This window comes from Rattus norvegicus, chromosome 3, assembly GCF_021556685.1.
Source record: "Rattus norvegicus strain SHRSP/BbbUtx chromosome 3, alternate assembly SHRSP_T2T, whole genome shotgun sequence".
Classification (NCBI taxonomy): Eukaryota; Metazoa; Chordata; class Mammalia; order Rodentia; family Muridae; genus Rattus; species Rattus norvegicus.
Window position 1 is genome coordinate 71,945,592 of NC_141536.1, and position 25,073 is coordinate 71,970,664.

At 38.7% G+C, this 25,073-nt stretch overlaps 2 protein-coding genes across 2 annotated transcripts; both read left to right on the forward strand.

Annotated features, from left to right (window-relative positions):
- The first annotated feature begins 3,185 nt into the window (after nt 1-3,185).
- On the forward strand, nt 3,186-4,208 carry LOC148006501 (endogenous retrovirus group K member 7 Env polyprotein-like). The gene has a single exon (XM_087655039.1). It carries the CDS (start codon nt 3,186-3,188, stop codon nt 4,206-4,208), a length of 1,023 nt encoding a protein of 340 aa, XP_087511165.1.
- Nucleotides 4,209-11,262: 7,054 nt separating this feature from the next.
- On the forward strand, nt 11,263-12,234 carry Or10ag2 (olfactory receptor family 10 subfamily AG member 2). Its single transcript, NM_001000511.1, is given in 1 exon segment — nt 11,263-12,234. A coding segment is annotated over 1 exon segment (972 nt).
- The last annotated feature ends 12,839 nt before the right edge of the window (nt 12,235-25,073 follow it).

Consider the following 25,073-nt stretch of genomic DNA (forward strand, 5'->3'; position numbering starts at 1 on the left):
ATGATCTCCAATGCTCATGAATTGGTAGGATTAACATAGCAAAAACTGATATTTTACCAAAAAGCATTATAGAGTTTCAATGCAATTCTCTTCAATATTTCAACAAAATTCTTTACAGACCTTAAAAGATTATTTTTCAGCTTCAAATGAAAAAACAAAACATGTATACCTTTAAAAAGTCATTGTCTGACATCAACAGGAAAAGTCCTTGGTCCCGTGAAGGCTCATTTCCCAGTGTAGGTGAATGCCAGGGTGTTGAGGTGGAAGTGGATGGGTGGAATTGGGAGCATCTTCACAGAAGCAGGGGGAGGGTGGATGGGAAATGGGGAAAAGGGGATAACTTTTGAAATGTAAATACATAAAATATTCAGGAAAAATAAAAAATAAAGGAAAGAAGAAGAAAGAAAAAAATGAATGAGTCTTAGTTTTGTGTTGTTTTAGAGGAACAAAGGTATATAATCTACAGTCAATGTTAAAGCATGTTCATTATTAAAGTTTTCTTTGATTAAATAGAAAAAGATCCTGTATAATAAAAGAACATCTGGAGGTACTATCATCTCTGATTTCGAGCTATGCTGCATAATAATAGGATCACAAATCTTATGGCATTGACATAAAAACAAAAATGTTGATCAATGAATAGATCACGAACCTAGAAAAAAAATCACACAACTATATTCACTTGATATTTGACAAGAAAGTCAAAATTATACAATGGGAAAATGAAAATATCTTCAGCATATTGTGGTGACCTAAATGGATGTGTGGATGTTAAAGAACGCAAATGGACATATATCTACACCCTGAAAGAAACTCAAGTCAAAGTGGTCAAATACCTCAACATAAAACTGGACACATCAAATCTAATAAAAGAGAAAGTGGAGAATATACTTGAATTCATTGGCAAAGGAGACAACTTTGTGAACAGAAAATCAATATCTACTAGCTTCAAAATCAACAGTTAATAAATGCAACCTATTTTGGAATATCCTCCATTCCAGTTGTTTGGACTCACATGAAGACCTAGCTGCTCACAGAGAATCTCCTCTTCTCCCATTCTCCTCTGAGAGGTTGATGACTCACTGGATATCCCTCTATCCTGGCACATCAAGTCTCTGCCAAATTAGACACATCCTTTCCCACCAAGGCCAGACAAGGTATCTCTGTTGGTGCACTGATACCACAGTCAGGTTACAGCTTTATGAAGAGCCTCTGCTTCACTTGTTTGGGCACCCACATGGAGACTGAGCCACACACCTGCTCTATATGTGCAGAGAGGCCTAGGTCCAACCAATGTATGTTCTTTGGTTGGTGGTTCAGACACTGAGAGCCTCAGAGGTCTAGGTTAGTTAACTCTCTTGGCTTCCTTGTGCATTTACTGTCACCTTCAAAGCCTACAATAATTTGTCTTATTCTTCCGTCCCTCAACAGAGGATTGGATACAGCATATGTGGTACATTTACACAATGGAGTACTACTCAGCTATTAAAAACTATGACTTCATGAAATTCATAGTCAAATGGATGGAACTAGAAAATATCTTGTGTGAGGTAACTCAATCTCTCACACACACACACACACACACACACACACACACACACACAAAGACACACATAAGATATACCCTCACTAATAAGTGGATATTACCCCAAAGGCTTGGATTATTCAATGATACAATCCACAAACCACATGAAGCTCAAGAAGAAGGATGACCAGATACTTCAGTCATTCTTAGAAGGGGGAACAAAAATATTCATAGGCGCAAATACAAAGACAATGTTTGGAGCAGGGACTGAAGGAAAGGCCATCTAGAAACTCCCCCACCTGCAGATTCAGCCCGTACATATACAGCCACAAATCCAGACAATATTGCTGATGCCAAGAAGTATATGCTGACAGGAGACTGATACAGCTGTCTCCTCAGAGGCTCTGCCAGAACATGAAAACTACAGAGGCGAATGCTTGCAGCCAACCATTGAAATGAGAATAGGGTTCCCATTGGAGGAGTTAGAGAAAGGACTGAAGGATCTGAAGGGGTTTGAAACCCCATAAGAACAACAATACCAACCAACCAGAGCTCCCAGAGATTAAACCACCATCCAAAGACTACATGAACAGATCCTTGGCTCCAGCTGCATATATAGCAGAGGATGGTCTTGTTGGTCACGAATAGGAGGAGAAGCCTTTGGTCCTGCCAAGGCTCAACCCCCCAGTGTAAAGGAATGTCAGGGCCAGGAGGCAGGAAGGGGTGGGTGGATGGGTGGGGGAACGCCTCATAGAAGAAGGGGGAGGGATGTGTGATAGGGAGTTTATGGATGGGAAACCAGGAAAGAGAATAACATTTGAAATGTAAATAAAAAAATATCCAATAAAAAAAGAATCCTCAAGTCCCATTTGCTGTTTGGCTGTGGATGTCTGTGTCTGTCTTAGTCAGCTGCTGGTTGGAGCCTCTAAGAGGACGACTTGCTCCTGTCTGCAAGCATAGCAGAGTACCATTAATACTCTGCCCATAGGATAGGTCTCAAGTTGGGCCAGTTATTGGTTATCCATTCCCCCAGTGTGCTTCTTCCCCCATGCCTGCATTTCTTGTAGACAAGATAAATTTTGGGTTGAATGTTTTGCGAGTGAGTTGGTGTTTCCATCACTTCCATCACTGGGGTCCTGCCATTCTACAGGAGGTGTCCTCATCAGGTTCCATATCCCAAACGGATACTCACTAGTCATAGTTAAGGTCACCACCATTGATTCTTTGGTGCCTCCCTTATCCCAGGTCTCTTGTTCTAGGGATTCCCCCATACCCTCGGCCCCATCAGTTACATATTTCATGACTGTGGAGGGCCGTCCTCACATTCTCCATTGTAAGATGGCGCCGATATCCGGCAGGATGCACCTAATAAAAGGGCAATACACAAGCGCCTGGTAAATTCCTCACTCAGGGGGACACGTATGCTGTGGTACGTCATCTGGCACATCTGGCAGCGACCAGCCAGAGAGTGACACGTCCGAGGCGAGGATAGTTTCCTATATAAGGGATGGTCTTTCCCTCACTCGGGGTCTCCGTATTCTAAGCTTGTGCTCTTGCTCTCAAGATGCATTAAAGCTATTTCTGCAGGAGGATCCTTTGTGTCCTGCGTCATTCTTGCTGGCGAGACGTAGCATATGGTAGCTGCACTGATCTTACACCCATGGCGATGCTACTTGGAGGAAAGGGCGAAAAGGGACGGTTATCATTTTCCTGGATGGGGAATATCCACCCTTCAGCCTCTGTCTGGACAGCTACTCGTATAAAATATAAACCTTACTGGAGCACGGGGTTTAACCCTGCTCCAGTTTGTGTCTGGCCGCCATTTGTGTGGATTATAAATAATGCCACTAAAGTTTCTAAATTGAATTGTACAGACGGTTCATGTTTTTGTGCCCTGTGTTGGGATGCTAGCCAATATCCCATAGCGGTAGTTACCCATATGCCTCGCTTTATCCCGGTCCCTGTTGAGACTCCGGGGACCCTGACCTTATTTAGAGGAAAGAGAGATTTTGGCATTTCTGCGATCATTGTTGGCATTATTGCTACAACGGCAGTTGCTGCCTCAGTTACTGCTTCGGCATTGGCCTTGTCAAACACAGTACAGACAACCCAAACTATCAATGATTTATCGGCTACCGTCTCAGTGGCTCTGGACAGACAGGCCTCGGCTAATACTCAGATACAAGGAGGCCTCATGCTTGTTAACCAACGTATAGATCTGGTCCAAGAGCAACTAGACATCCTATGGCAACTGGCCCAGCTTGGCTGTGAACTAAAGCTCCCCGGCTTTTGTGTCACGTCTATACAGTATGAACAATTTACCAAAGCTGCCAATTTGTCTAAAACCCTTTCACAGCATTTGTTACAGAATTGGACCTCGGATTTTGAACAGACGCTCAGGGAATTGAGAGCGGCCATCATTCAAGTAAACTCTACCCAACTGGATATGTCTTTGACAGAAGGATTGTCATTCTGGATCACCTCAGCAGTCTCTTATTTTAAGGAATGGGTGGGGGTGGGACTTTTTGGAGCAGTCCTCTGCTGCGGATTAGTGTTACTCCTCTGGTTGCTTTGCAAATTAAGATTTCAAACAAAGAGGGACAAAATTGTGATCGCCCAGGCGCTTATAGCCCTTGAACAAGAAGCGTCAGCCGATATTTGGTTAACCATGCTTAAGCAATAGGTCGCCGGCTGGACAGCTCTTGCACTCCTAGAACCTCGGTTCATTGCACAGGATTAGAGTGTCCGGCTTGAGCAGCCCATGAGGGATGACGAGCTTAGCATCGCACAGGGAAGCTCTACCAAACACGCTCCCTGGAAGGAATGTCATATTACATGAGGGTATCTGCCCCAGTTTTCCCTCCCTTGAAAAAATGGCAGTGCGATGGGTCGGGAGTGCCCTGGGTCTCAACAACAGCTTAAGGGTATCTCTCTTGTACAGGTTCGCCAACTTTGTGCGAGGATATGACCTCTGCCTTCACCCTCCTATTTATGGGTGTCCTATTTGCTTAAAAACAGATAAGGGGGAGATGTGGAGGGCCGTCCTCACATTCTCCATTGTAAGATGGCACCGATATCCGGCAGGATGCACCTAATAAAAGGGCAATACGCAAGCGCCTGGTAAATTCCTCACTCAGGGGGACACGTATGCTGTGGTACGTCATCTGGCACATCTGGCAGCGACCAGCCAGAGAGTGACACGTCCGAGGCGAGGATAGTTTCCTATATAAGGGATGGTCTTTCCCTCACTCGGGGTCTCCGTATTCTAAGCTTGTGCTCTCGCTCTCAAGATGCATTAAAGCTATTTCTGCAGGAGGATCCTTTGTGTCCTGCGTCATTCTTGCTGGCAAGACGTAGCGTGGGACACATGACCATCTATCCATCTCTTCTGTTCTTCCTCAAATCTGATCCTTAACCACCATTTCCCTCCCTCTCCCCCTTCCCTCCCAGTTCCCTCACTTCATCTGCCACTTTTGATTACTTTATTCCCTCTTCAAGGATATGTTCTTCTAGCTGGACTGCATTGTCTGGCCTCAGTGAGAAAGGAAGTACCTAGCCTCTCAGAGACTTGAAGTGACAGGGTTGGGGAACACCAGAGGGATCCCACCCACTCAGAGAAGGAGACGGGTAAGGGGGAAGGATTTTGGGAGGGTTTGACTGGGAGGGGACAGTGAGTATGATATAAAGTTAATAAGTAAAAAAAGTAATTAATTAATTTAATTAAAAAATAAATTCTGAGGGGAAAAATTGAATGAAATCATTGTACATAACTAAAACTATTGTACATTGAAATTGAATTATTTTAAATATTCACATTTCAGGAATTTATGTGGCCTAAATAGAATATAATTGTTTACACATCCAATACTGCAGTGTTATACCAATGAGAAATTTACATTAGATATAGTAAATGTGACATAAGGAGTAGACTTCTTACAAACAGGCTCAAATTCTTTATGTATTTAATTCTGCCTTGAAATTGTTGTTCAGATTGTTAAAATTATTAATTGCTAAACAAAGTGTCACAAAGCTGGAGTAATTATGTCATATAATTATAAATTTGAAAAGACAATGATGAACAGTAACATGCATTGTTATGGAATATTTTAAAAGGAAAAAGTTCAAAAGGAAATTCAGTTTAATTTATGGAAAGTTCAATTTCTCCAAATACCCAACAATACAGATTTCCTATTATGTCTTGTCTTTCATGGCTAATAAATATTCGTTTAGCTTAGGTTATTTCAACAAAGGGATGTGTATAATTCCAAACTGAGAGCTGAGATCAGATATTTGCTGCATGTTACACACCTCATAAAAGAAGGGGTAGTCCTTTCACATACCTACAATGTCATGAATGGGGCAGTAATTCTTTATGTTGTTCACACCTGTGACTGCTGTAGTTTCCCTTTCCGTGACTGAACAGGCTGCTCATCATCTGAATCAACGTTTTCCTTTTGGATGACAGCAAGACTCACCTTCAGGACTGTGACTTGAAATAGTAACTACGGCAAATTTTCTAACACTTTATTGTGCTAAGAATATTTGATCCTGCTAAAATTCGACATGAAAGAAGCAATCTTCTATAAATAAATATGTAAACAAACAAACAAATAACTAGGGTTTCCATTGTTTGGCTACATTACAATGAAATCACCTTCTAACATTGTGAATGTTTATACTGGTGATTTGAATGATTGACTAAAAATTATGTTCTATCCATTAGGTATTACAATAAATGGCTTCTCAAATGGGCTAAAATAAATAAACACCTACATTTGTCTAGAGAATGGGAAAAGATCTTGACCACCCCTGATTCCAAAAAAGGACTAATATTCAAAAATACATAATGAACTCAAGAAATTAGATACCAATAAATCAAATAACCAATTAAAAGTAGATACAGAGCTGTGATGGTTTATACATTCTTGGCCCAGGGAATGGCACTATTTGGAGATGTGGCCTTGTTGGAGTAGGTGTGTCATTGTGGGAGTGGTCTTTAACACCTTGTTCCTAGATGCCTAGAAGTCAGTCTCCCACTTGCAGCCTTCAGATGAAGATGTTGAACTCTTAGCTCTGCCTTCACTATGCCTATCTGTATGCTGCTATGCTCTCACCTTGATGATAATGGACTGAAACTCTGAACAAATTAAACGTTGTCCTTTACAAGATTTGCATTGGACATGGTGTCAATTCACAGCACTGAAACCTTAAGACAAGAGCCATAAAAGAATTCTAAACAACAACAAAAATCCCTAATGTCACAGAATCACTTCTACTCAACATACTTAGTCTTCAGAGAAATGCAAGTCTAAAGGACCTCAGATTCCCTTCAGAATGGTCAAGATCAAAACCTCAAGTGATAGCACATTGGCAAATATGTGGTAAAAGGTGAATAACCCTCTATTGATGATGGGAGTTCAAACTTGTAAAATCAATCTGATGGTTTCTCAAAAAATTGAGGATAGTTCTACCAGAATTCTCAACTATACCACTCTGGTCAAATACTCCCCAAATGCCCTAGTATACCATAGGAACTATTGCTCAAAATGTTCATCTGCACTTTATTTGCAATAGCCAGAAACTGGAAACAAGCTACATGTCCTTCAACTGAAGAATGGATGAAGAAAATGTGGTCTATTTACACAGTTGAAAACTATACAGCTATTAAAAACAAAGACATCATGAACGTTCAAAGAAAATGAATGGAAGTTAAGAATATCATCCTGAGTATGATAACTAAGACTCAAGAAAGATGAATATTCAATTATAATTGGCCATTAGCCACAAAGTACAACATAACCATGCTACCATCTACAATGTACAAAAAGTATTCTATCACTAAATTTGTCCCAGTTTTACAGGGTTTATTCACTGATGGCCCAAATTTTCTATATTTTTCGTTGTGTATGCTTCCTTTTCCCATGGTGTCCTTCAATGTATCTCTCATACTCAAGCCCGAAAATTGAAGCACCACCTGATAAAGCAAGATCAGTCAGTCAACCTGGTCTCAAGGAAGGGAATATTAAAGCAAAAGGAGACAATTAGACTTTATAACATGACCCCACACCAGTGCTGAAACAGGTTTAAGTTTTTCAAGTCTGATTTTATCATTCTAGATAGAGGTAAAAAATTATGGCTAGTTCTAAATCATAGAAAAGGAGTCAAGGAAAAATGAGGTATAAACAATGGTCCTATGGTATACAGGGACTTATAAACATGATCAAAATCTTGAACCTACTTCCTTGTCCTACCCCAAATATAAAATATTCTTGCCAATTTCTTTGAAATGGCGCTAATTTTTCTCCACACGGACTCATAGAATGTTGTTAATAAGAAGGGTCCAAGGGTGGCTGATGAATTTCACTCAAAAGGTAAAACAAAATAGTCATTAGATGTGGATGGAGAAAGGAAAGTGGGTGGGGGAGGGGAAAGAAAGGGAATGTGGGAGAGGATCAGGTGTGGGGAGAGACAGGAGAAAGAATCCAGTGCCAGGAGAATGAAAGGAAATCTGAAGTTGCCAAGAATAGGGATTATGGGGAGATTCTTTACAAAGTCCAAGAGACCAGGTATGGGGAGGCTCCTATACGACCACCCAGGTGCTTAAAAAAACCTGAAGGGGCTACCTCTAATAGCCAGCCAGGACCCCCAGTAAGTACACCATTCCACCACAAAACTTTCACTCAAAATGTGTCCTGTCTAAAGGAATGCAGAGACAAAGATGAAGTTCAGACTGAAGAAATGGCCAACCAATAACCAGTCCAACTTGAAATTGATCCTATGGGCAAACATCTCACCCTTACATTATTAGTGGTAGTATGTTATGTTTGCAGATTGGAGCTTAGAATAACTGCCCTCTTGTAAGCTTTACCCTGTAGCTACTGAAAGAGACATAGATACCCATAACCAAGCATGGGATAGAGATCAGGTACGCTTATGGAAGAATTAGGAGAAAGATTGAAGGTGCTGAAGAGAATGGGACACCCACAGGAGGACCAACAGACCTGGATCTCTAGGAGTTCTCAGAGACTAAACCACCAACCAAACCTGGAACAAGCTTGGAACAAGGCTCTTGCAAATATGTATCAGATGTGCAGCTTAACCCCATGTGTGCCCCCAAACAACTCTACCAGAGGTTCCCCATGGAGGTGTAACCTGACTGATACCAGTGCACCAAACAAATTGCCTTGCCTAGTCTTGGTGGGAAGGGATGTGACAGGGATTTGATGCGCCAGAGTAGAGGAATAACCAGTGAGTGATCACAATCTCAGAGAGAAGGCAGGAGTGAGGATCTCTGTGGGAAGAGGCAATGTTTGGGATACAAATACACACACACACACACACACACACACACACACACACACACACACACGTTCCAGTCGGGTCCCACACCCAGTCCCACAACATCCAGAGGAAGCTCAACTCACAGGTGCTCTAACACACCCAGGAACATACATGAGCAGACCACATCTGCCCCAACATCCTGAGTAACTGAGGTCTCAAGCATGAATCCCATAAGAGGACAAGGAGTTGGGCAGATGTGTCTTCTAGGGAAGGGAATGGAAAAGAGTTGGAAGAGGGAAGATGAGGGTTTATATCACCAAAATATTTGTATACATGTATGGCAGTTTCAAATAATTAAAAAATAAAATGAATGGACACACAATACAATCAAAATGGTAGGATTTTTCTGGCCTCTATGTGGGTATCTCTAAAAATCTACACAATGAGAATTCTAGTCTTTTCAAGAACATACCGGAACAGTCACAAGCATACATAGACACATGTCTACACACATATGTGAGTACATGGGCTCCATGCTTTTTCTCTCCCCATCTCCTTGCCGTCACACATACATTGGTTCACATAGGTGTTCTATTTCTGTTTCTCTGTCTGTCTCTGCCTGTCTGTCTCTGTCTGCCTCTCTCTCTTTCTCTTTCTCTGTCTTCTTTCTAGCTCTCTGTGTGAGACACACACATGCACACACAAAGGTAGAAAAATCCTATGAGTTAGCTTAATGATGAGTAACTAAGTAAGGGACTTGTTCATGCAAAGAAGAAAGCTTTGAAAAGTGAACCATAATTGTTGCCTAACAGATTTATTCCAGATAAATTGTTACGCTGGGGAAGCTTATCCCTAGAGTGAACATCAGTATTCTTATTTAAGCAGAGTTGCTGTTCAAAGCCAGCAAAATAAACTTGTAGAAGTTTTGTGACATTGAAAAATAAGATTAAGAAACTATAAATTAACAATCACTTATTTAATTAGTGTCTTCATGCAAAGGTACAAAGGTAAGATGCAACATTATTGTTTATAATTTACTTAAGGGTAGTTATAAATTTTAAAAAAAGAAAAATATATGCACTTTACTTAAATGGAGGACTTAATCATAAATGTTTAGGTTTATTATTTATAACATTAAAGAGTAGTATGTTTCAAGAAATAAAATTTTACATTTGAAATTAAAATGAGATAAATTTTTAAAACTAGTACTAATATAAGATAGGAGAAAATGTTTGAACATGAATGTAGCATTATCCTAACAAAAAAGTATCAGTTTATTATTCTGGAAGGTATGAGCACTTGAAAATTATGAAAGAACAAAGTCTTGTTTTTCAAACTTAGAAAATATGCATAAAGAAAAAGGTAAGCAAATCTTCAAATAGTGTTAACTTCTTTGCATTAGATGATTGTAGTATGAAAAAGCATGGAAATTTCTGTTTATTTTTGCTTTTAAGACTCCTTTCCATATTTGATCAATTGAAGATCCAGAGGAATCTGTAACTATATCTTTAAAAAGTCCAACAGTAAAAGTGAGAAAATATAGAAAAATGTGAAAAAGGAATTATACCTGAAAATGAGGAGTCTGTGTTAAAGAAAATCTCCACAGGGGCTGGGGATTTAGCTCAGTGGTAGAGCGCTTACCTAGGAAGCGCAAGGCCCTGGGTTCGGTCCCCAGCTCCGAAAAAAAGAACCAAAAAAAAAATATATATATATACAAGAAAATCTCCACAAAGAAAATTTTAAAAATATGAAAATACTATAAATGGAACTTATTTATTTATTGAAATGAATGGTTTTAAATATTTAGAATATACTTCACAGGAGCTAAAGGGTAAGGTTAATTTAACAAAACAATAAAATTAATCAAATAATAAAGCAAGACAACAGAAAGGAAAATAAAACCTAGATGCAATATTAATAAAGCATTGATAGAGAAAGGAGGGACAAATAAAACCAAGTTTGTTAATCCCCAAGAAATCATATTATTATATACAATACATATATATGGACAGCAGAGTCATGGTTTGTTATTTTGTCAACTCTCTGTTCAAGCCTCTATTTCTTTCTTTGATGCACACAATTAAGATTGCTCTGTTACTCCAAATGTCAAAATCTGATCTTTCTAGGTTTTATATATGTTAAGCTGCTTGAGCTACCAATACTCACAACAAAAAGCATAGGTTAGTAACATTTTAAACGGTAATGGCTACTGTTCAATATCTTCATGTCATTTTATCCAAAGCTGATAAAATAGAACAGATCTTATTATTTGGATTTAATTGATTTTTATTATTTACCTGTTGTCTACAACAATTTCAAGTCTCATTGAGACACCTTAAGTTAGCTATCATAATTTTTCAGTTATATATATATAATATATATTATATGTATATTAATGTTCTTCATTCAAGTACAGTAAAATGTCAATGAGAATAGTAGGTATGACATAATTAACCATGTTTTATTTACTGTTTGTAGATGAACAGAAAATTAAATCAGAAATATCAAATGCTTCTTCTCTGATAGAATTTATTCTACTGGGTTTTTCTGATGTCCCCAATCTCCAATGGATTCTGTTTGGGATATTTTTGATGGTATATTTGACTATTCTAATGTGCAACAGTACTATAGTGCTAATAACAAGAACTGACCCTGCTCTGCAGACGCCTATGTATTTTTTCCTTAGCAACTTTTCTTTTGTGGAAATATGTTATGTAACAGTCACAATCCCAAGGATGCTTGTGGACCTGTGTACTCAAAAAGGAAATATCTCAGTACTTGCCTGTGCCACTCAAATGTGTTTTATCCTTATGCTTGGAGGCACAGAGTGCCTCCTCCTGACAGCAATGGCCTATGACCGTTATGTGGCCATTTGTAACCCTCTACACTATTCTCTAGTCATGAACCACAGGATCTGTACCCTGTTAGTGGCAGCCTGCTGGATCAGTGTCATACCAGTTGTAATTGGACAAACATATCAAATTTTCTCTCTGCCTTTTTGTGGCTCTAATAGAATTAATCATTTCATCTGTGACATCCCACCTGTACTCAAACTTGCTTGTGGTGACACATTTGTGAACGAGATAGCAGTCTACATAGTTGCAATGGTATTTGTCATGGTTCCCTTTATGCTGATCATTTTTTCCTATTGCAAAATTATCTTGAGCATTCTGAAACTGTCATCAGCCAAAGGAAGGACCAAAGCTTTCTCCACCTGCTCCTCTCACCTGATTGTTGTAGTCTTGTTCTATGGAACAGCTGGCATCACATACTTACAACCCAAGCCAAATCAATCAGAAATTACAGGAAAACTGTTGTCTCTCTTCTACACCATTTTGATACCAACTCTGAATCCCATTATATACACTCTGAGGAACAAGGACATCATGGCAGCTCTGAGAAAACTGCTCAGTAAGATACTAGTGTGAAGCAAATACTTGATAGGTGGATGTCTGTTCATCATTTAGACAAAAAGAAAAATGTTTTATTCTGATGTTCTTTAAATATTGATTAAAATATGGAAACCACCCAAAGTTTGTCATGCATCATTAAGTTCACACTTTAGTACAGGGCTTTCATATTCCTTATTATATATTACATCACCTGTCCATGTCATTTATAAAGCCTTTCCTTTTCTGTTTTTGCTAAATACTCTGTTCAGAATGCCTAAAGAACTTAGGATGACCAATGAATGGATAATAACTAATTTTGTCCTATAACAAGAGGCTATTGTCATGATGTGAAATGGATTTTCTTTTGATTTGATTTAATATATGCTTGGTACTTTCATTCTGTGTTTAGGATCAGTCCATTGAAAGGTTGAAAAGTAGCTAATGTAGTGAGAGTGTAAAGGTAAGTCTTGGGTGGGAGAGGAGCTCAAAGATACTATGTCTCACTAATGAATTTTTTTGTCATTAATAAATTTCAGGTGAGTGGGTAATGACATAGTCAAGCCCTAATAGACAAATCTGACATATGCTCACACAGAGGTCCCTGGTTGTACTTAGTTACAGAAAAAGTCATGAATCTTAAAAGGGAAAAGAAAGAAAGAAGGCAGGATTAATAGGGTTCAGAGACAGATATGAGGAGGTGGGAGAAAGTACAGAATTCATTATGTACATGTACTGCAAGTACAATGGATAAATATGCATCTAGTGTAATCCAAACTCATCATACACATGTATAAAAATAATGAACTACCCTGAGAGAAACAAGTCATAGGATTTTAAATGTTAATTATTTTAATATTAAATGAAGCAACACCTCAAATCATTCTTGGTTGCAGCATTAGGAAAACATGAATCTACTGAAGAACCAAAATTTTTGAAGCAACACTGGCATTTTGTTTACTATAGTCATAACAAAACATATATAGAAATAAGAATAAAAAGATAATGATGTGTTGAGGATAAAGTTAGTGGGAAATTTTTATGAACTTACAAAAACACTGAAATAGAAAAAAAAACCTCATTAAAAGATTGTGCATCAATGTGCTAGTCCTCAAATATGAAACTTTTATGAAAGTATGTTTACTCTCTTAAATTATGAGGTTTTATTTACATATAGTCCCAAAATATGAAACTTTTATGAAAGTATGTTTATTCTCTTAAATAATGAGGTTTTATTTACATATACCAATATACTTTAAGGGCTGAAGAGATTGCTCAACAGTTAAGGGTTATTGCTGCTCTTGCAGAAAACACAAAATTCTCATGGAGCCTCATAACTCTCTTTTACTCTAGTTACAAGGGATCTAATTCTCTATTGTGGTCTCTGTGGGCATCAGGTATGCACATATATAAAATAAATATTGATAAATGGATATTAGCCCAAATGCTGGAATTACCCTAGATGCACAGAGCACATGAAACTCAAGAAGGATGACCAAAATGCGAATGCTTCACTCCTTCTTTAAAAAGGGAAGAATACCCTTGGGAGGGAATAGGGAGGCAAAGTTTAGAACAGAGGCAGAAGGAACACCCATTCAGAGCCTGCCCCACATGTAGCCCATACATATACAGCCACCAAACTAGATAAGATGGATGAAGCAAAGAAGTGCAGGCCTACAGGAACCGGATGTAGATCTCTCCTGAGAGACAGAGCCAGAATACAGCAAATACATAGGCGAATTTGCCAGCAGCAAACCACTGAACTGAGAATGGGACCCCCGTTGCAGGAATCAGAGAAAGGACTGAAAGAGCTTGAAAGGGCTTGGGACCCCATATGAACAATGCCAACCAACCAGAGCTTCCAGGGACTAAGAAACTACTCAAAGACTATACATGGACTGAAACTGTGCTCCAACCTCATAGGTAGCAATGAATAGCCTAGTAAGAACACCAGTGGAAGGGGAAGCCCTTGGTCTGGCCAAGACTGAACCACCAGTGAACATGATTGTTGTAGGGAGGGCGGTAATGGGGGAAGGATGGGGAGGGGAACACCCATAGAGAAGGGGAGGGAGAGGGGCTAGGGGGATGTTGGCTCGGAAACCAGGAAATGGAATAACAATCGAAATGTAAATAAGAAATACCCAATTTAATAAAGATGAAAAATATTTCAATTTTACTAAAATGTACATTAAATGTTGATAAATAATTGGTTTATTAATTTGTCAAAGCAAAACAGTATGTTTGGTAAATACAAAGAATGATGGAGATGTGTGAAATAAAAATAGGCATATTTGAAAAAGAAACAAATAATATTATTATATATTTACCAAAAAGTAAATCCAAAAACCTATAACACCCTTAATTCTACATATAAATATGCACATATATTTTTTGTTTGCTTCCTTTTTTTTATTTGAGACAGATTTACCCTATTATGTTGCTCTGGCTGTCCTAAAATACACTATATATAGAACATAAAGATTTAATAAACTTTTCTCACCTGGGTTAACATTGCTCCCCTCAAGTGTCAAAGATTACCAACCAAAACCCCTGATACTAAGCATAAGAAATCCTCTTTTCAGTTATTGTCCAGGGCAAACCAAAAGAAAGTCCTAAAACAGAGTCAATTGTCTTTTTTTTTTTATTCTGAGTAAGCAGAATGAGAGTCCCTATTGTTTAAAGAGATCATGGACTTCAGAAACAGAGCATAAAGACTCTTTTTAAAATTTTATTTTAAAAGTTGCTTTATTGGTTACAATTGTACTAATCTGGGACTGTATTAGGGCAGTGTTGGTAAGTTTGGGTGTCCAATCACAGCTTCACATGATTCATATTTTTCATTCACTGAGTGAACTTGTGCCTTTAGCATGTCTGTTGCTGTTCCACAGTAAAGAGGAAGCCGTTAGAGAACACAGAGCCTAGTCACTACCTCTGTTTCTATGTATGTATGTATGTATGTATGTATGTATGTATGTATGTATTATTATTGTTATTATTATACCAGAAATTTTATTCTCCTCCTAGTCTACCCCCTGAGGATTCCATTATCGAACACAAAGCCTAGTCACTAGCTCTGTTATTTATTTATTTATTTATTTATTTATTTATTTATTTATTTATTATTACACTCGAGATTTTATTCCCCTCCTAGTCTACCACCTGAGGATTCCATATTCCATAACTCCTGCCCACCCCCACCCTTCTCCACAAGGATGTCCCCACACCACCCACCCCACCCACCAGACCTGTAAACTTCCTGGGGCCTCCAGTCTCTTGAGGGTTAGGTGCATCTTCTCTGACTGAAAGCAAACATGGGAGTTCTCTACTGTATATGTTTTGGGGGCCTCACCTCAGCTGGTGTATGCTGCCGCGTTGGTGATCCAATGTCTAAGTGATCTCTGGGTTAATTGATACTGTTGGTCCTCCTACAGGTTTACCCTCTTCTTTATCTTCCTCCACCATTTCCCTAATTCAAACAGAGGGGTCAGCAGCTTCTGTTCATTGGTTGGGTGGACATATCTGCATCTGACTCTTTTAGCTGCTTGTTGGGTCTTTTGGGGAGCAGTCATGGTAGGTCCCTTTTGGTGACTGTCCCATAGCTTAAGTAATGGTGTTAGGCTTCCTTAGGGCCTCCCCTTGAGCTGGAACCCACTTTGTGTCTGTTGCTGTACCTCTTTTTCTTCAGACTCTTCTCCATTTCCATCTCTGCATTTCTTTCAGACAGGAAGAATTATGGGTCAGAATTTTGACTGTAGAATAACCACCCCATCCCTCACTTGATGCCCTGTCTTTCTGCTGGAGGTGGATTCAATAAGTTCCCTTTCGCCATTGTAGGGCATTTCATCTAGAGTACCCCTCTTTGAACTCTCAGAGTCTCTCACTTCCCAGGTCCTTAGTACATTCTAGAAGGTCTGTACTTTTTAAATATTTGGCTAATATCAACCTATTTATGAGTACAAACCATGCATGTTCTTTCAGGTCTGAGTTACCTTGGTCAGGATTATATTAGAAAATTATTATTATATTATATAGAAAATTATATTAGAACTAGAAAGTTCCATCCATTTGCCTGCAAAATTTAGGATGTCCTCGTTCTTAAGAGCTAAGTAGTATTCCATTGTGTAAATGAACCACATGTTCTTATCCATTATTCTGTTGTGGGATATCTGGTTGTTTCCAGCTGTGCTGGAACTGACCTGAAAGCCCACTTCCTGAATATTAGCTTTCATAATAGTAGAAGGCACTATGCAAGCCCCAAAAGAAGTTCAGCGAAGTTATGATGCTTTGAAGTATATAAACATATATCATGACATTGTAAACATAGAGTGTAATAATGGCATACATACTTTGGGGATAAACATCAGCTCACTAAATGGATTTAACATGTGGGATCATACTCAACATTGAGAAACCTACCTACTCAGTGCTAGTGAAGCCATAGTTACTAGAGGAAAATCTACAGCTACTAATTTCTAAACCTGCATAACCCCTAACAACCATCTATAAACATTTGTCTGTATACCCACAAATAAATGGTCTTCAACCTTCAGCTAGAAAAAATATCTTTGCTATAGGGGATCACTACAGAAAACCAGAACCCATCAAAATACTGAATTATGAAGCCCACACCCAGATATAGCTATAAAACACCTAAAGACCTATGGCTCAGTGAATATTGAGAAATGGATGGTTAAAAGATTTGTTAGAGTCAGAGGACCAGGAAATTTGCTGTGAGATTGTTTATCATAGAAACATATATATATATATATATATATATATATATATATATATATATATATATATATATATATATACCAAACTACCAAACATGAACTGAACAAAAATGCCATCAATAAACATGCCATAGTGGACACAAAGTACCTTGTGAATCATTAACCCCAGAGAAAGAACTATAGTAAACTGAGAAAGAGAGAGGTAATATTTTTCAGGGTAGAGTATGCCAGTTGTTTGTATATTATATATGAATATAATAGCAATTAGTGGCAGAAGAGGCTATGAATTTGATAAGAGTAGAAAGGGACTTTTATGGAAGGGTTTGCAAAGAGAAAGAAGAAGGGAGTAATCTTGAAATTATATTAAAACTTCAAAATTAAAATTAAAATTAGAGAACAGTAAACAAAAGTGAAATACCTTATGACATAGGAGATTATTCAGTCAGCAAAATATTCATTTTCAATTATGAGAATTTCAAGTTGAGCCATGAAAACCACGTATAAATTCGGACAGACTATCACAAGTTTGTTATCTTAATGCTGAGAGACTGGAGACTGGATGGTTGTTAGTCTAATTATGACTAAATAATTGTAAACAAGTTTCTGTAGAGGAACATGTCTCAGAAAGTAAGGGGGACCTCTGGGTTCCATTCAGGTATAAATATGCATGTCTGCAAATACAATGAATCTGTAAACAAGAGATACACACATAGTACATGAAAATATTTAAAATATGTAATCATAGACATGTGATCAAACAATTAAAAATGGAATCAATGCTACATGAGAGCTGTGTATATAAATATGTGAAATGTAAGGAGTCTAAAAACAAGTCGAAGTAAAAGTGTCTATTGGGATCCATATAATTATAGGTAAATGCAAGGCTGATAGATATTGTTTTAATATCCTTAGAATTTTATTATATATTAACTTATAAACACCAGTGAGGTTTATGAGTATAACTTGAAATGTTAGAATTTGAAGATAACATTGATATATAATGAAACAGCTATAGTTAGTACAATTTAAAATAATGAATAAATGTCTACTAGCAGCTTCCAGATGAAGATGGAGAACTCTCGGCTCCTCCTGCACCATGCTTGTCTGGATACTGCCATGCTTGCACGTTGATGATAATGGGATGAAACTAGAAACCTGTAAGCCAGTCACAATTAAATGTTGTCCTTATAAGAGTTGTCTTATAGGACAATGTCAGGGCAGGAAGGCAGGAGGGTGTGGGTGGGTGGGTGGGGAGCATCCTCATAGAGGCAGGGGAATAGAGGGAAGGAGGGAGAGGATAGTGGGTTTCTGGAGGGGAAACTGTGAAGGGGTATAACATTTGAAATGTAAATAAAAAATATCTGACAAAAATAAAAATGGAAAAATAATAAATAAAAAACAGGATTACAGGGTAATTGATTATTTTTATTATTATTAGAGACAATACATAAGCTAAAACTATAAATAGTACTTCACAACTAAATTTATTCTTTTCTGATTTTGTGGCATTTTCAAACACTTACATTTAATGAGACTTGTCTGTGTAGCAATACTAACAATGATTAGAAATGGCATCTTTCTTTTTTCTAGTAGGTATTTGTTTAATGATTCACATTTTTCATCTTTTGGCAGTAAACTTTGAAATTAAAACAACCAAAACTCATTCTTTTCTTTAACTATGACACCTACATATATTTGTTCTTTTGCTTGGAAACAGAGTATTTCTTCCTGACAGTATTAGGTATGAATTCTTTGTGTCAATTCAAAAATTCCATACCTATCAAAGTGCTCTATACACTCCCCTCCAAGAAAAACAGATCAAATGCCCTGACACTGATAGAAAAAAAGGGGCCAAAATATGCTTGAAAGACTAAAAGACAAAAGAAAAAATTTTCTAAACAGGAAAAGGTAGCCTAGACACTAAGAGCAACAACTAATAAAGGGAATCTCATGAAGTCCAGAAGCTTTAGTGTGGGAAAGGACACAATCATTCAGAAATAGTAGACTACAGAATTGGAAGAGATTTTTCATCATACATACACACAATAGAGGTAAGTATATGAAATTTATGAATAACTTTTAAAAAAACAAAACAATAGTGTGTATAGCCAGAGTTGACCTGGTCCCACAGCTCTCTGTACCCAAATCACCTGGGGGAAAGAGCTGGATACTCAGAAGTGCAGAAAATCCTAAGAGCTCAGTGGAGACCACCACTTCTGCTCACATTTTTCTCACATTCTTAGCCCAAGAGGAACCTGCCTAGGGACCTCTGGACACAGGAAGCTAGGATCCGTCCAGTCTCTGCCTGCAACCAGAGCTGAGAGCCAATGTCCAGTCTTTGGAACACCTGAGAGCAGAGGTAAGACTATTAATTCTGCTCTAAAGGACCTGTCTGGAGCCCCCAGGACACAGGAACACAGGAGCAGTCTTAGACAGGATCCTTCTGGTTTCTGACTGTGCCTGGAGCTGACCTTGTGTCACAGCTCTCTATACCAAGATACCAGTGAGAGAAAGTTGGGATCTAGGAGTGCTGAAACACAGGCTTACAGGAGGGTCAAGCCACTCTTAGAGACAACAAGACCAGCTAACACAAGGGACAACTGGATGGTAAGAGGCAAATACAGGAACCTGAGCAACAGAAACCAAGACTACTTGGCATCATCAGAGCCCAGTTCTCCCACCAAAGAAAATACTGGGTATCCAAACACACCTGTAAAGCAAGATTTGGGTTTAAAGTCACATCTCATGATAATGATAGATGACTTTAAGAAGGACATAAATAACTCCCTTAAAGAAATACAGGACGACACAGGTAAACAAGTAGAAGCCCTTAAAGAGGAAACACAAAAATCCCTTAAAGAATTACAGGAAAACACAAACAGGTGAAGGAATTGAACAAAACAATCCAGGATTTAAAAATGGAAATAGAAACAATGAAGAAATCACAAAGAGAGACAACCCTGGAAATAGAAAACCTAGGAAAGAGATCAGGAGTCACACATGTGAGCATCACTAACAGAATACAAGAGATAGAAGAGAGAATCTCAGGGGCAGAGATATAATAAAAAATATTGACACAGCTGGCAAAGAAATGGAAAATGGAAAAAGGTCCTAAACCAAAACATCCAGGAAATCCAGGACACAATGAGATCAAACCTAAGGATAATAGGTATAGAAGAGTATGAAGATTCCCAACTTAAAGGCCCAGTAAATATCATCAAGAAAATTATAGAAGAAAACTTCCCTAACTTAAAGAAAGAAAGGCCCATAAACATACAAGACCCCTACAGAACTCCAAATACTTTGGACCAGAAAATAAATTGCTCCCTTCATGTATTGTCAAAACTCCAAATGCACAAAATGAAGAAAGACTATTAAAAGCAGTAAGAGAAAAAAGGTCAAGTAACATATAAAGACAGACCTATCAGAATTACACCAGACTTCTCACCAAAGACTATGAAAGCCATAAGATCCTGGGCATATGTCATGCAGACCCTAAGAGAACACAAATGCCAGCCCAGGCAACTATATTCAGCAAAACTCTCAACTAACATAAATGGAGAAACTAAGACATTTCATGAGAAAACCAAATTTACACAATGTCTTTCTACAAATTCAGTCCTACAGAGGATAATAGACGGAAAACTCCAACACAAGGAGGGAAACTACACCCTAGAAAAAAGCAATAAAATGATCTTCTTGCAAAAACAAAAACAAAACAAACCCCCCCAAAAAAACAAAAACAAAACAAAAACAAAAACAACAACAACAAAAAAAAGATAGCCACACAAACATAATTGCATCTCTAACAACAAAAATAACAGGAAACAACAATCACTATTCCTTAATATCTCTTAACATCAATGGGCTCAACTCCCCAATAAAAAGACATAGACTAACAGATTGGATACATTAAAAGAACCCAGCATTTTGTTGCATACAGGAATATACCTCAGTGACAAAGGCAGATAGTACCTCAAAGCAAAAGGCTGAAAAACAATTTTCCAAACAAATGGTCTGAAGAAATAAGCTGGAGTAGCCATTCTGATATCAAATAAAATCAACTTTCAACCAAAAATTATCAAAAAGGATAAGGAAGGACACTTCTTTTTTTTTTTTAATTTAGAGAATACTTTATTAGTTTTTGTAATCAAACCCACGTATATAAGACCTTACATATTTAATACAGTGTGTTACCCCTGTACAAATGGAAAAAACTTTAAGTTCAACATTTCTAGACCAATATGGCTGTTAATTTCTGTACAGTGCCAACTCAACACAGTAAACGGGGATACTTTTTTCGAAAGTTGACAGCACAGGTAAAGTTTCAAAAAATTCAAATTATATATCTGTATATATATATATATATATATATATATATATATATATATATATATATATAAAGACCAATAATAGCAGTGTGTTATGCATGAACAGCAGCAACAGCTTTTCCAGGTTCTGCAGTCATCTGAACAAAACTGTAGAGACATCCAGCACACTCCATTAAAAAAAAAAAAAAAGTAAAAAAACAAAACCCGAGAAAACAGCACAGTTCTGTTACTCTTGTGGTACCTGGCACCATTTTTTTTTTAAATTAGCTTCTCAATCATCATCTGGAAAGAAAACATTCTGAGCAACATCATTAAAAACAGCTCTGATAAAGCATGGTCACTACTACGTATCATAAAGCAGGTACAAGCTATTTTACATCCACAGAGGTATGATACAGTACTGTTCTACATCTATAATACTAGAGGATACAATTTAAAAGGCATTATTTGAGACTTGATTCTACTTTTCCAGCAGAGGGCCCAAAGGATGGTGTGACACAGCTTTGTAAAGAAACATACTCTAGACAGGATTTCCTTTCACTAGTGGCACACTTCTAAGGATTCATTCTCTCCATGAATGTCAGCTAAAACCGTTATTAAAAAAATGAAATATCCCTAGAACAAAACCGTATAACCACCGGATTCACATGAAGATGACCTAGTGGAGACAAGCTGGACCTCACCTTACCAACAAGCTATCAAATCTGTTATGTTTAAACAGTGAGACCTCCAAGGAAGGAGATGCCAAGTAGTGCTTCAAAGCTTCAGACCACAATCAAACACAGCATCCTTCTCAACAGAAGCAGAAGCTCATCTGAATATGCTCATGGATGCTGACATCAACATTTAATCATCTCCTCACTCATCCAGGAAGAGGGGGAGATCAGTTACTACTGTACTTTATTGTGTTCAACCAAATCACCATGTTACAAAAATAGCAAGCTGCCATAATAAAAAATAAGGATCCTCTATCCAGCACCAGATAGCATCATTTTACTTTCAAGCCTAGAAATTGCACACTTGTATATAAACCAATCGAAGATGAGGATTGAGAGTTCATCTTGGTGGATTTTTCCTTTGATGAATATGAAGTGTCCTTCCTTATCTTTTTTGATGACTTTTAATTGAAAATTGATTTTATTTGATATTAGAATGGCTACTCCAGCTTGCTTCTTCTGACCATTTGCTTGGAAAGTTGTTTTCCAGCCTTTCACTCTGAGGTAGTGTCTGTCTTTGTCTCTGAGGTGTGTTTCCTGTAGGCAGCAGAATGCAGGGTCCTCATTGCGTATCCAGTTTGTTAATCTATGTCTTTTTATTGGGGAGTTGAGGCCATTGATGTTGAGAGATATTAAGGAATAGTGATTATTGCTTCCTGTTATATTCATATTTGGATGTGAAGTTATGTTTGTGTGCTTTCATTCTCTTTGTTTTGTTGCCAAGACGATTAGTTTCTTGCTTTTTCTAGGGTATAGCTTGCCTCCTTATGTTGGGCTTTACCCTTTATTATCCTTTGTAGTGCTGGATTTGTAGAAAGATATTGTGTAAATTTGGTTTTGTCATGGAATATCTTGGTTTCTCCATCTATGTTAATTGAGAGTTTTGCTGGATACAGTAACCTGGGCTGGCATTTGTGTTCTCTTAGGGTCTGTATGACATCTGTCCAGGATCTTCTGGCCTTCATAGTTTCTGGCGAAAAGTCTGGTGTGATTCTGATAGGTCTGCCTTTATATGTTACTTGACCTTTTTCCCTTACTGCTTTTAATATTCTTTCTTTATTTTGTGCGTTTGGTGTTTTGACTATTATGTGATGGGAGGTGTTTCTTTTCTGGTCCAATCTATTTGGAGTTCTGTAGGCTTCTTGTATGCCTATGGGTATATCTTTTTTTAGGTTAGGGAAGTTTTCTTCTATGATTTTGTTGAAGATATTTACTGGTCCTTTGAGCTGGGAGTCTTCACTCGCTTCTATACCTATTATCCTTAGGTTTGATCTTCTCATTGAGTCCTGGATTTCCTGTATGTTTTGGACCAGTAGCTTTTTCTGCTTTACATTATCTTTGACAGTTGAGTCAATGATTTCTATGGAATCTTCTGCTCCCGAGATTCTCTCTTCCATCTCTTGTATTCTGTTGGTGAAGCTTGTATCTACAGCTCCTTGTCTTTTCTTTTGATTTTCTATGTCCAGGGTTGTTTCCATGTGTTCTTTCTTGATTGCTTCTATTTCCATTTTTAATTCCTTCAACTGTTTGATTGTGTTTTCCTGGAATTCTTTCAGGGATTTTTGCGATTCCTCTCTGTAGGCTTCTACTTGTTCTCTAAGGGAGTTCTTTATGTCTTTCTTGAAGTCCTCCAGCATCATGATCAAATATGATTTTGAAACTAGATCTTGCTTTTCTGGTGTGTTTGGATATTCCGTGTTTGCTTTGGTGGGAGAATTGGTCTCCGATGATGCCATGTAGTCTTGGTTTCTGTTGCTTGGGTTCCTGCGCTTGCCTCTCGCCATCAGATTATCTCTAGTGTTACTTTGTTCTGCTATTTCTGACAGTGGCTAGACTGTCCTATAAGCCTGTGTGTCAGGAGTGCTGTAGACCTGTTTTCATGTTTTCTTTCAGTCAGTTATGGGGACAGAGTGTTCTGCTTTGGGGCGTGTAGTTTTTCCTCTCTACAGGTCTTCAGCTGTTCCTGTGGGCCTGTGTCTTGAGTTCACCAGGCAGGTTTCTTGCAGGGGAAAAGTTGGTCCTACCTGTGGTTCCAAGGCTCAAGTTTGCTCGTGGGGTACTGCCTAAGTCCTCTCCGCGGCGGCAGCAACTGGGAAGATCTGCGCTGCTCTTTCCGGGAGCCTCCGTGCACCAGGGTTCCAGATGACGTTTGGTGTTTTCCTCTGGCGCCTGGATGTGCACAGAGTGCAGTCTCTTCTGGTTTCCCAGGCGTGTCTGCCTCTCTGAAGGTTTAGCTCTCCCTCCCACGGGATTTGGGTGCAGAGAACTGTTTATCCGGTCTGTTTCCTTCAGGTTCCGGCGGTGTCTCAGGCGCAGGGATCCTGCCGCTCCTGGGCCCTCCCCTACGTGAACCCAGAGGCCTTATACAGTTGCCTCTTGGGCCAGGGATGTGGGCAGGGGTGGGCAGTGTTGGTGGTCTCCTCCGCTCTGCAGCCTCAGGAGTGCCCACCTGATCAGGCGGTGAGGTCTCTCTCCCTGGAAGGACACTTCTTATTCTTTGTAGTGAGCCATATTGGATTTGGGCTTGGCCAGTTTGTAACTTGTATGGCCACAGTTAAGATTACTGCCATAAAGTCATGGGATTGTTGGACAGAGGTCTTTCCCATGTATTTAAGGCACAGGAAGAAAAGACCAAGTAGTAAACACCCGGTGTCTCCACTGCATGACCTCTGCTGAGCCCGGCTGATGCATGTGGAACTGACACGCCTGGACCACGCCTGGGTGGTGGTCAATTTACTTCTGCCTTTTGCTTCCTCAGCCTTTATCCTTGAGATTTAGGCTGGTCTTCTTGGATTTCTCCCTAATTAATTCAGGTCTCTTAGTAGGTCTTTTGTCACCGAAGTCACGAGTCAGGTAGTCATGAGCCAGGGTTTCCCACTGTGCTTCCCAGATATTCTCTACCTGGAGACTTGGGTATGTAAGTGGTGAATAAAGCTACAGGCGTCTCTTCCGCTCTCCCTCTCTTCCTCCTTCTTCTCTCTCTCTGACTCTCTTCTGCTCTTCCTCTCTCTCTCTCTCTCTCTCTCTCTCTCTCTCTCTCTCTCTCTCTTCCTCTCCTGGCTTGGCACAATAACCTGTATGTGTGTGTGTATGTGTGT

Coding starts and splice junctions, on each gene's coding strand:
- LOC148006501 (XM_087655039.1), top strand. CDS start 3,186: ATGGCGATGCTACTTGGAGGAAAGGGCGAAAAGGGACGGTTATCATTT.